The 12,096-nt window shown below is 38.5% G+C and overlaps 1 protein-coding gene across 1 annotated transcript in view; it reads left to right on the plus strand.

The window, feature by feature from the left end:
• The window catches only part of PTPRQ (protein tyrosine phosphatase receptor type Q), a 160,971-nt gene that overhangs the window by 38,680 nt on the left and 110,195 nt on the right, over nt 1–12,096 (plus strand). The window contains exons 14-17 of the mRNA XM_026648947.2: nt 4,372–4,653; nt 7,903–8,085; nt 8,956–9,057; nt 11,296–11,416. Of these exons, the coding sequence (XP_026504732.1) occupies nt 4,372–4,653; nt 7,903–8,085; nt 8,956–9,057; nt 11,296–11,416 (688 nt within the window). The remainder of the gene's footprint in view (nt 1–4,371; nt 4,654–7,902; nt 8,086–8,955; nt 9,058–11,295; nt 11,417–12,096) is intronic.

Genomic DNA, 12,096 nt, shown 5'->3' on the forward strand with positions numbered 1-12,096 from the left:
CCACTCAAACTAGGACTCTCCCACCACTCAGTGTTGCTTCCCTCGGCCAGTTTTGCAGGCCTGGGAGGAAAGAAATAAACTTCAGCAGTACCCGAAGGTCAGCAAATTTGGGTTCTGGTGCACCAACAGGGAAGCAGCTCCAGAACCTTCACTGAAAATGCCCTGTCTCCAGCTCCTTTCTAATTAACCCAGGGGTTATTAGCTTGGAAGATCCACAACTTCTGATCATGATGTGGAAGATAGGTGGCTTCTGAGGCATCCAGAACCTAAACCATTAAAAGCTTTTTATCTTAAAACCGGCATTGTAAATTTCACCCAGAAACAATTTGAAAACCACCTCAGATCATGGAACCTGGATGAATGTGCTGTCTACAAGTGGAGCTTCTTTATCCATTGAAATTGATCGGTAATTTTAGCATAAGATATAATGTTGCAGGAACCACTTGCACTGTTATATATCAGGTCAAGATTTTGTAGCTCTAGGTGGTACCTGAGCACAGCCCCTCTCTCCACAGCATGCTCCTCTCAAAACCCTGCCCACACAAGAGTTACTGCGGTTCCTAGAAGTATTAACTTCTTCTCTGGATTGGCACCCCCTTGAGAAATGGGTAGATTGTATGGACACGGGAGTCAATAGTAGCCTAGTTCCTTAGGGAGTCCTGCTGCCAGAGGGGAAGGGAGGCCAAGTGGTAGCATGGATGGGCCAGCACACCATGTAGTTTGTCTTTCTTTTCCACACAGATCCCGGAGAGGCATAGGATTTGGATCCTATCCCTCTGCAATCTGATCTCCCCTGAGGGGAACCTTGGTTGGAAACATAGGATAGGGAAAACTGTGACATTTCCTAGGCCCTTTCTCACACACATTTACTCTCACTCCTGTGGGTTTTACCTTAAGTGAGTAAGATATGGCTCAGTATCAATCTTACCTATTTAATTCCATCTGGAAACTGGAATAGTAATTTTGTGTGGCCACATCTCAAGAGTGCTTCACAATAATGGTGAACATAAAATGAATTTGGATTTTTACCAGCAACAGTAAAAGAGCTGTTCTTTTAAAAATACACCAAGGATATGTCTACACTTGGAGATAGGGGTGTGATACCCAGCTCAAATAAACATACTCAGACTAGCTCTCATTGAGCTAGCACATTAAAAATATTAGTGTAGTCATGGTGGCATGGGCAGCCCAGGGGCAGCACAGGATAGCAGCCTGGAGTACATACTCATGGGGTCTGGGTGGGTTTGTACTAGTGAGTTTGTGCTGCCACTGCTCGTGCTACTGCTAGCTTGCGTGAGTATATCTACTCAAGCTGGGAATCCCACCCCTAGCTCCACGTGTAGATGTAGCCTAATAGACAGAGCCATCAATCACACTGATCAGATTAGAGCTGTATTGAACCCTTTGTGCCTTTTAGCCCCAGCGTTGAGGTAGCGCAGAGCTGTACCACTCCAGAGGGATCACAGGGAGGCATTCTGAGCCTCCCTGAGGTAAAAAGTATTTTGGAACTTCCTGATGTGCAGGGAGCGTACACCCTGTGTACAGCCCCTTAGGAGTACAGTCTCCTCACCTCAGGGACAGTCAGATCCACTGGTTGATATGAAGAGGATCAGGGCCATAGATCTGCTTACTCCTCCACTCCTGTGAGATGGCTTTCTTTAGGCACTCATATACCACAATGAGGAGTATTGGGTAAATGCCTGGGTAGATGGAATCCTAGGGGACACTAGCAGAAGCTGTCACTGACCCCTACACCAAGAACACAACGAACATAGATAGGTTTGGTCTTACGAGAGGGCCAGCCACAATTTGGCCACTATGGATATGTCTACACTGCAATTAGAGACCCTTGGCTGGTCTGGGCCAGCTGATTCAGGCTTCTGGGGTTCAGACTAAGGGGCTGTCTGATTGCAGAGTAGATGTTCAGGCTTGGACTGCAGCACAAACTCTGGGACCCTCCCACCTCGCAGGGTCCTAGAGTCTGGGCCCTAGCCTGAGCCCAAACATCTACACCGCAGTTAAACAGCCCAAGCCCCATGAGCCCGAGTCAGCTGGCACAGGCCAGTGCAAGTTTTCAGTTGCAGTGAAGACATACCCTAAGACAGGGGTTCTCAAACTGGGGGTCAAGACCCCTCAGGGGGTCGTGAGGATATTACCTGGGGGGGTCATGAGCTGTCAGCCTTCACCCCCAAACCCTGCTTTGCCTCCAGCATTTATAATGGTGTTAAATAGATAAACAAGTGTTTTTAATTTATTAGGGGGGTCGCACTCAGAGGCTTGCTATGTGAAAGGGATCACCAGTACAAAAGTTTGAGAACCACTGCCCTAAGCGGTAGGATTGGTGGTACTGAGCATACAAACACAGTCGATCAAATTCATCCCGATGTAATTCATGAAGTCAGTGTTGTCAGTCCAGTGAGTCCTGCCATCCTGGTATGCGATGGACTCCACCATATGATTCTGAAAGAATCTAGTCACTGGCTAGGAGACACAATAATTGTTAAAGGGGAAGCATGGGAACTGACTCAGAAACACAGCTCTGAAAAGGGAAAGAAATACGCTGTGACTAACTTCCATTTAGTTTACCTAATACAGCTGGTGATTGATGACCATGAAGATCTCTCTGTAAATCTTGTGTGCTGTGGTGTGAAGGTCACACAGAAAGCAAGTCTAGCTATGGGGTAACTTAGTGGCTACATTTGCTTGCAGTGTCTGGACCTCTAGCTGATGACCACGATGTAGTCACAAGGCGCTGTATATAAGTGGGCATAAGTGAGCCTGCACTAAGGCACAAAATCAGCAGTAGATATAAACATATTTTCCATTGAAGAACTGCACACGTTGTTACTACTAATATATGCAACATATAAAACTTAATAAGATATAATAAACACTATTATGTTTTATTTCCCGAGCAGCAGAAAAATGGTGACAGTAAAGAATATTGTCACATTTATACATTTCTTTTGTCCCTTATTTCCTTTTCTAATTATTAGTGTTGGGCTTTGAGGTTTAGTTCATATAAATATTCAGATATCTCGAAGCTTATCTTGAACCTTCTTGTCCTGGAGGTCTCACAGAGATTTCCAATGCTTCTTTACGAGTTTCTGATTCAAGAGGTTCCAGTTGTAATAGGTGACCACTCTGGATCCCACAGCTGCCAGCATGAATATTCCAATATACAGTAACTCCCAGTTCTTGATTTCTCTGGCATGGAAAGATAATTAAAAGCAACAGCAAAATATCCTCAATTCTGAGAGAGATGTGGATTGATGAGGACCTATAAACTATATACTTATACTATATAGATTACTATCAGGAAATGGGAATTAAAGGTAATTTCCTATTCTCCAGTGGTACAGTATAGCTCACTGAAGCCAGTGGAATTAAACTGCTGTGAAACTGATGAAAATGAGAGAAGTATTAGACCTAATGTCTATGGCCCTGAACCTGTAATTAGATCCATCAGGGCAGAGCATTACACCACATGAAATCCCACTAAAGTTGGTGGGACTCCACACAGGCACACATGAATATGGCTGCAGGATCATTGCACAAGTTACAACATTGCAAGAGAGATGACAACACACAAAGGGGGACTGGCTGGAGGAGGGAGAACAAAAGTTACAGAGATGTAGGTCATGTGGTTGCTATATTTAGTAATGCACATCTTGGAATTTTTCATCGTTTAAAAACATTATTTACAACACTGTTCTTGTTTCTGTTTGTGGCAAAGTATGTTTTAAGGAGCAAGTTGAAGGAAAAGAGGAAGGTGAAGGGATTGTGGTCTGGCTCAGGAAGGAGGTTCTAGGCACAGGAGGCTGCATGGAAGAAGGCTCAGAAGCCCAAGTAGGAGAAGTCAAAGGGGATGACTGCAGAGGGTTGGGATGTTTAGAAAGAGGAGACTAGAGAAATACGCAGGAGCTGTGTGCAGGTCTCTGAAGGCAAGGATAAGGAGTTTGACTTTGATGTGAAAGGCAAGAGGAAGCCAATGAGGGGATTTGACAAAGAGTTGGACATAGAGAGGTAGGCAGGACAGATGATTTTTGCAGCTGCATTTTTGATGGATTGGTGGGTGAGGTGAGAGAAAGTCTAAAGAGACTGCAGTAGTTGAGTGCAAGATGATCAAGGTTTACACAAGAGTTTTACTGGTGGGAAAAAAAGGATTTCTGAGATATGTGAGGGTGAAAAACTGATAGCATTTAGTGATAATGATTTGGAGGGGAGACTATATCATCACCTTTAGCTCTGGATATTGCTGTAGCTGCCTCTAGAAATGTCTAGATATTAGGAACATATACATTTATGGGAACATTTTTCTATTATATGATCAGTTAAAAAAATTCAAAAACCTTTTATTCTGAATTACAGAACCAGGCTCCCCACCCCAGAATGTAGAGGTATTAAATGTAACTGCAACAGGAATATACTTGAGATGGTCACCACCAGAGCAACCTAATGGGATCATAACTCATTATGAAGTTCTGTACAATTATGCCAATGACTTATTTATTAAAAATACCTCAGCTACAAGTATTTTTTTTAATGGCATGAAACCATACACTCTCTACAACATTTCCGTAAGGGCTTTCACTAGACTTGGCCATGGGAATCACTCATCATTTCCACTGTCTGTCAGAACTTCTGAAACTGGTGAGTATATTTCTTAAAAATACTATAATTTGTCCACATTTGATAGCCTGTGGTGACATTTTATGCCAGTTTATTTTACTGTAATACACATTTTTATGTCAAATGCTTCACCTATGCAAAGACTGAGTAGGGAGTGGGAAGGGGAGAAGAGAGTAATGAGAGCAGAGATGTAGAATGGGACCCGGTTATGTATTGTAGAGCTTTATATAGTCCCTGCCTTTTACAAATTCTCCTGCCCTGCAGGAAAAATGTCATTTTTATAGAAAAGGAGGAATTTCAAAAGGCCAGGATTGTTGCTGAAGACCAAGAGCTTGAATTTAATGTGGTAAGAGAAAAGAAACCAGTGAAAAAATTCAAAGACAGATGGTGGTGACGTGGTTGAAGCAGTGGGAGAATAAGTTGATGTTATTGAAATATTTTGGGAAAGGGAGAGGTAAAATGAAACTGGAGAGGGTTACAGTAGTTAAGATGAAAGTTGCTCAGGGCAGGGGAAAGGTATTTTAGCAGTGGGTACTGAGACAGAAGGGTGGATTTTGGAGATACTAACAAGGAATCAACAGGATGTAGTGAAAGATTAGATATTAGGGGTGGAGTGGGAAGGGAGAAGGAAAGAGAAAAATCAAGTCTGAGAGACGGGCAGGATAATGGAAATACCAATAGACATGGAGAAGAGAGATTAATAGATTAGACATCAAAGAGCAGATGTTGGAGAGGCAGCTAGAAATGCAGGAAATGATGGAGGTCAAGAGGGACGTCTGGAGCAGAGCTGAGAAAAATCTGGTTTGATTTGAACTCAAACCATTTTTTGTATATTTTTTGGTCAGATCAAAAAACTCAAAACATTTTGGTTTCAAATTGACCAAAATGTTTCTGGTCAATTTGAAATAGGTTTTTCAGTTTTTAAGTTATATTTGAGTGAACCAAAACATTTTAGTCAACCCAAAACAATTTTTTGTAGTTTTCTGTTTTGATTTGATTGTTACAAGTGTTTTAAACCCTTATTTTGGTGTTTTGTTTTTAAATTGGCCATATTTGAATTTGAAATGCCAATTCAAAACAAAAAGTCAAAACAAAACCAAATGATTGAAATGAAACATTTTAACTTTCTAATTTTTTCCCCCTATTTGTTTTTTGGCTGAAACTATTTGTCAAATTCACGAATAGTTTTGGAGCACAAAAATGCATTTTTAAACAAAATAGCCCCTGTTTTTTTTGACTAGTTCTAGTCGGGAGTATAGAAGAGGAGTGATTTTGAATAATTGGTATATATGCGGTGGGTGAATGATTGGGAATAGATAAGGTCACAGTGAAAGGGAGACATGGAGGAAGACACTGCACAGATCTCTTAGGGATACAGAGGAACAGGAGAGTATGTGGGGAGCCAATAAATAAGAAATTAGTAACCTTGATAAGGGAAGTTGTATTGGAATGGGGAGGACAAAAGCCAAATTGGAAGGGATCATCTGAAGAAGGGGAAGTCAAGGCAATGAGAGTGAACAGCATGCTCTAGGATTTTGGAAATAAATAGGAGAAGGGAAATAGAATGGTAGCAACTGCAAGAGAAGGAAGTTAGATCATGGTGACGTATTTATCAAGATAGAGAAAGGTATGAAGTTAGTGGGAAATACAGGTACCCAGCAACTCTGAAAAGCAGGCCACTTTGATAGAGGTTCCTATGTGTGTATTTTGGAGTCTAACTTTATGCATTCACATTTGAAAATTTGGGCCTGTGTCCATTTGGGTAGGCAAAGATGACAATATGATGTCCTGAAAGTGAAACTACTTTGTGCTTACTTAGCTGAACGTTAGCTAATATAATCTGTCATTTGTTTTTAAAAGTCAGTAGGAACCTAGATACCAAAGTCGTAATGATGACATAAATCTGTAATAAATAACTGCCAAAGACCTTCTAGCTGGTCATTCCCTCCCTTACTAGTTACCACCATTTGTAGCTGAACACATTGCATCATACAGTGGATTTTACCTGATAAGGAATATGTTCAAGAAAGTATTGTACACTTAGCAACAGGCCTGAAAAACTTATACTTGAAGTGTATTATTAATAGGCATGTGTTAAAAAATAAATGTTGGAAACCTTCACCCGTTCTTTAAACTAAACAAATTTATTTTAGGTTCAGATCATTCCTTATAACCTCAGGTCCTCCTTTCCTCCTCTCTTGGGGGTGCAGTGGATGCAGAACAATAGGTTTGAATCCAGAACTAGAAGAGAACCTGCGAAAACATTCATTAGGAGATCTTCAGAGATGGGATGTATCATAGGGAAGGCAGGCATTTTAAGATTGAAAGTATGGAGGGAACTGGGACCTATTGAAGCATTGTTGTGTTTGAGAGATCCTTATTAAAATTCCACCACTAAACTAGGAGGATGTTTAGAATGATTTCCCAGCCTCTGATGGAATTCATCCCCTCTCTGGATACTGCTAAATCCTCCTAGCCAGAGGTGACTTATCTCTGGGGTTCATACAAATATATCTGAAGAGCATAAGTTTTGTATTTTGAATGCAATGGGTTGCATCAAGTGGCAGGTATTTTCAAAATATTTCCTAGGGAGGATACCCAGAACTCCTGTAAAACCCATTTACCTCCTCTACCTTGTCAAACTGCACAAACTGAAAGCTGTGCAGTGATAATCAAACTTATATTATATTTGTATTTTGTTTCAGAAAATGATTATACAATGTTATCATGTGCTGGTGCCTCCCTCCCTGGTTCTGGGATCTGGGAAAACATGGTTTTTTTAAAACGGGAAAACAAATTAAAAGATTGCCCAGTCCCTACCTCTTTGCAAGCATGTGGAGCAGCACAGGCAAATGGAAAAAATGTTAGTGGAAACCATTTGTTAAAATATTGGCAGCACATCAATGAAGAGTCTCTTGAGAGAGAGCCAAGTTGGAAATTCATGGTGATAGCTACTAAGGTGTCAGGGAGGAAGCTCAGCATCACAGGGTGGGGGAAGTGAGAAGGTCTTTAGCTCATTTGTCAAGAGGATTCCACCAATTTGTAAAAGGCTGTACATAAAAAACCTCATTATACAGATAATTGCATTATATATTATAGATACATTTTTCATGTCTTTTTGACCTTGCAGCTCAACTTGTAAAAGTATTAAATGATTGCTTTTAGTAAAAAAAGATCAAATATTTACAATATACTATATTTTTTATTGCTTAACTAATGAACAAAACTTTGACTTGACTCTTTTTTTAAGTCTGAATTTTCCTCTTTCAGTTCCTGATAGTGCACCAGAAAACATAACCTACAAGAACATCTCATCTACAGAAGTAGAGTTATCATTTTTTCCACCATCTGTTCCCAATGGGATTATACAGAAGTACACTGTATATCTCAGGAGGATTAATGGAACTGAGCTAAGAATCATAAACACTACTCTTCTGACGATAAGTATTACAGGTCAGTATGTAACAATCTGAAACTTGATAGTGTCCTGGTTGGTTGATATTGTATAGTTCATGTTGACAAATTCCAGTCAGAAGGAAATATTTAATGCTTCTGGAAACTTAATGTTTACAACCTTGACTTTAATATGCCAATGTCATTAGATGGCACTTTTCAAAAAGATAGCCACCACTGACACTAAATTTAGTACTAATTGTGAATACTAAGATCTTGATCCTGAAAACACTCTCAGATTTAGTTTCACTGACTTCAGTGGGACTACTCAAATGTATAAAATTAAGCACATGTATAAGTATTTGTGGGATCAGGGTCTTAATTTTAACACTTCAGTTTTAAACACAATCCATTATATGGAACAAAATGATTTTTTAATTATATGAACATGCAGATTTCTATATTAAGAAAAACAGATGCCTTCACATTCCTGTAAAACTAGAAGATATTGAAATACTTCAGATTATGGCTAAAGTTGAGACTTAATTTCAGTTATAAATCTGATTTTGTGGATGTCCCAGTTTCCGAAATACTTTAAAAGGGTAATTTCCACTTAATTTCCACTTAAAAGTTTACACATGTGGACTGTGTCCAGCAGAAAATTGGTCTCCAGTCTTAGGTGTTATTGGACAAGACACTTTTATGCTGCGGGACTCAGAAAAAATCATTAAAAAAATTCTTCTAAGACATATTTGGCGCATCTAATATCAACCTTGAGGTCAGTGGGAGTTGTGAGATGCTCAGCACTTTTGCCTACTTAAGTACTCAGAAGCCTAACTTTAGTGTTTTTTAACTATTTTTTAAAAAAAATATTCACTGAAATCCCCCTCAGAATTTATAAAATAGTTTACTGCATTCTTCTTTCTTTAGGTTTAAAGAAATATACCAAATATACAGTTGAGGTGTCTGCAAGCACTAGCAAGGGTGAAGGGGTTCGTAGTGCACCTCTAAACATACTGACTAATGAAGATGGTAAGTCAGAAAAGAAATTACAATATATCATTGTCCACTTCTAGTGGACAAGTCTTAAACTTTGTTTCAGAGGTCTTTGTACATTTGATTTATATAGGCACTTTTCATTTAGATTTATCTTTATTCTTTAATACCTCTATTAGTATAAGTTTTATGTCAAATCACAAAAGTTCTGTATTTGGAAAGCAACACTGTTGTTCTTCTTATATCTCATCAGTGTCTTCCATTTTTAAGAACCCTTAATTTACTGTTACTATTTTAGTCTATTTACTATTTACTATTTTACTATTACAGAAGGGCAGCAGTAAGTCAGATGGAGGTTGTCTCTGCCTGGGTGTAAAAGTGGACGAATGGAGAAAGCACAGATCCCCGTTCCTTTTGCCTCCCAGCACGTGGATCTAGAACAGCCATAGTTCTTGTGCTTAGAGTCTTTGGCTCTTCTAAATTGATGAATTTATAGTTATAGTTATTAGTATTGTGTTAGTGCTCAAAGGACCTAATCAGTGGCACTAGACACCCCAAATTGAGCATGGAGGGGTGAGTCAAAGGTAGGGCCAGGGCACTGCCCTCCATACTAGCCAGCAGAGCTGGCCATACATTATCAGAGTGTATACTATACTTTATTTAATGATTTAACATCTACGCTCCCTCTCCATCCCATTAGACACAATTCCTCTGGGGGTTCCTGCTGTGGTGGTGCATCTCTGCAAAACTCCAAAAGTGGCCAGAGGCTCTCATCCACAATCCATACCATGTTACATTGCTCAATATAAATGTTGCTATAATACATCAAAAACAGTTCAATTATATAAATGTATGCCATTTGTTTAAAATGTTTTTTCTTTAGAGCAAACATTCATTCTGTATTTTACTAAAGAGTTTGTTAGCTGAATAAGGAGATCTATGAGTTAAAGACAAATAATATCTTAGAATCAAGAAATGCCAGAGACATGTGAAATTCAGTATTTGATAGACCTTTTATTGTAGGGCTACCAAGGATAATATAGCAAGTAAACACTAAATACAGCTGTCACTATTTATTACCAGTAAATAGAGGCATTCACGGACTTTATTAAGCCGTTGTTCAGGCAAAATTAAGATTTCTTCCAAAATGTACTGAGAGTAAGATGTTTAAAACATTTATGCTGTCCTCTGTGGTTGAGAAAGACAGTGCAATTAAAGGAAGAGCAACAAAAATATTTATAATACGCCACATGTATCTTACTCCAAAGTACACACTGTTCAGAGCATCAGACCGAATGCTTCACAGATTTGCTAATAGCTATGCTTATGTTCTCAATTTCCATGCATGACCACAGCCATGACCTGAATTTTTAGTACATGATGCTGTTTTGTTTAATTTGAACAACAAAAGTAATGTTAACATTACAGCATAGTGCAATACCTTTATCTGGTAGTCCAGAAAAAAAATTAACAGTTTTACTTCCTCAATAACACTTCAGTGAAAAATATCATTATTACTAAGCATACGTACAGATACATTTTCACCACAGCAACATTTGCATAAACCTTAAAATATTTTAATTAGAATGAAATCAAAATGTATTATAACGTTTTTATTTAGCTATGCTATCTCAGTACTTAGTGGTTATACTGCTGTCTGGTGTTCATCTTAGAATGAATTTCAGTTGTCTCATTCGTTGAATACATGTATATTTTCTTTCATGACATGTTAAATGTATGAATGTGTTCCTTATTTGATGGAGTGAAAAGATTTAACTCTGCATGGTATCCCACATTTTTATCATCTCTCAATGCTATGCTCATCAATTTTCCCATCTTTCGGTGCTTCATATAATTATTTCCAGCTCCACTTCTCCTCAGGGGAACTATTTTGTTATATTTTATATGCATTATATGCAATAAAAAGCTCTTGCTTTTATTAGAAGGGAAAAAATTACAATAATATACTTGGACAGTAGGTGAATCAGTGTGACAAACCCATTGCTCTGTTTTCTCATGAAATATTTTTTTCCATTGAATCACAGAAACAGATGTTTTAACACTACCATGAAAAATCTTCCTTTATCATCTGGCTGAAAAAGTAAAGAAGCCTGGCTATAACACCATTTAATATGGATACTGTACCTGTGTGCTTCCATAATTCACTTCCTAGCACAAATAATTAAAATCCTATTTAAAGATACTGCATTTAACCATGTCACTCAGATCTTAGCTGTCTAACAAGTTGTTGTGTTCTGCACTCTCACTTTATAGCTCCTAGTTCACCTCCACAATCCCTCTCGGTAAAACAGTTGTCGGGTGTCACTGTGAAGTTGTCATGGAAACAACCACTGGAGCCAAATGGAATTATCCTCTATTACACAGTTTATGTCTGGTAAGATTTTCTGGAAATAGTTCTGAGGATAAATATTAATCTGTAATCTAAAAGGAATGTAAGGTTTTTCTTATAGACCTTGTTGAATATACATTTTTGAGAGTGAATATTAATAAGTTACTTAAAATACTAGCCTTTCATATACACAAATGCCATTCTAAATAGGGGTATGTGAAAATTGTAGAATTAAATGATTTGCAAGCATCTAAAATATTTTTCAAATGTTTTTGGTTTTGCTAAATGAGTTTATATTTAAATTAGCTGGGTGATCTCCCATCCTCACATATTAATTGGACCATTTGGGGTCTAATTAACGATAAAATGAGACACCAACAAACACTATTGTTTGGGGTCTGCTAATGTTTCCAGCTAAAGATGGACAAATATCCTCCTGATTGGATGGAGATGGCCAAGAACCATTGAAAAATGCTGTTTCAGCTCCCATTCAGTGGTCCGAGCAAGCAAGGAGTTGTGATAGCAGTCCTTGTCCACTCTCTGACATTAGTACCACCCAGCGTGATATTTTGTACACATCATGTTTCCTGCTACTTCAGCACTTCCCAATACTTTGTTACTATGCCATCTTATCTGTCTTCTTCTCAACTCTGTTATAACACTCATTATAAGTGCTGGATATTATATTATATTATATTATATTATATTATATTATATTATATTAT

This window comes from Terrapene carolina, unplaced genomic scaffold (genome assembly GCF_002925995.2).
Source record: "Terrapene carolina triunguis isolate 2854851 unplaced genomic scaffold, T_m_triunguis-2.0 Scaffold68, whole genome shotgun sequence".
Classification (NCBI taxonomy): domain Eukaryota; kingdom Metazoa; phylum Chordata; order Testudines; family Emydidae; genus Terrapene; species Terrapene triunguis.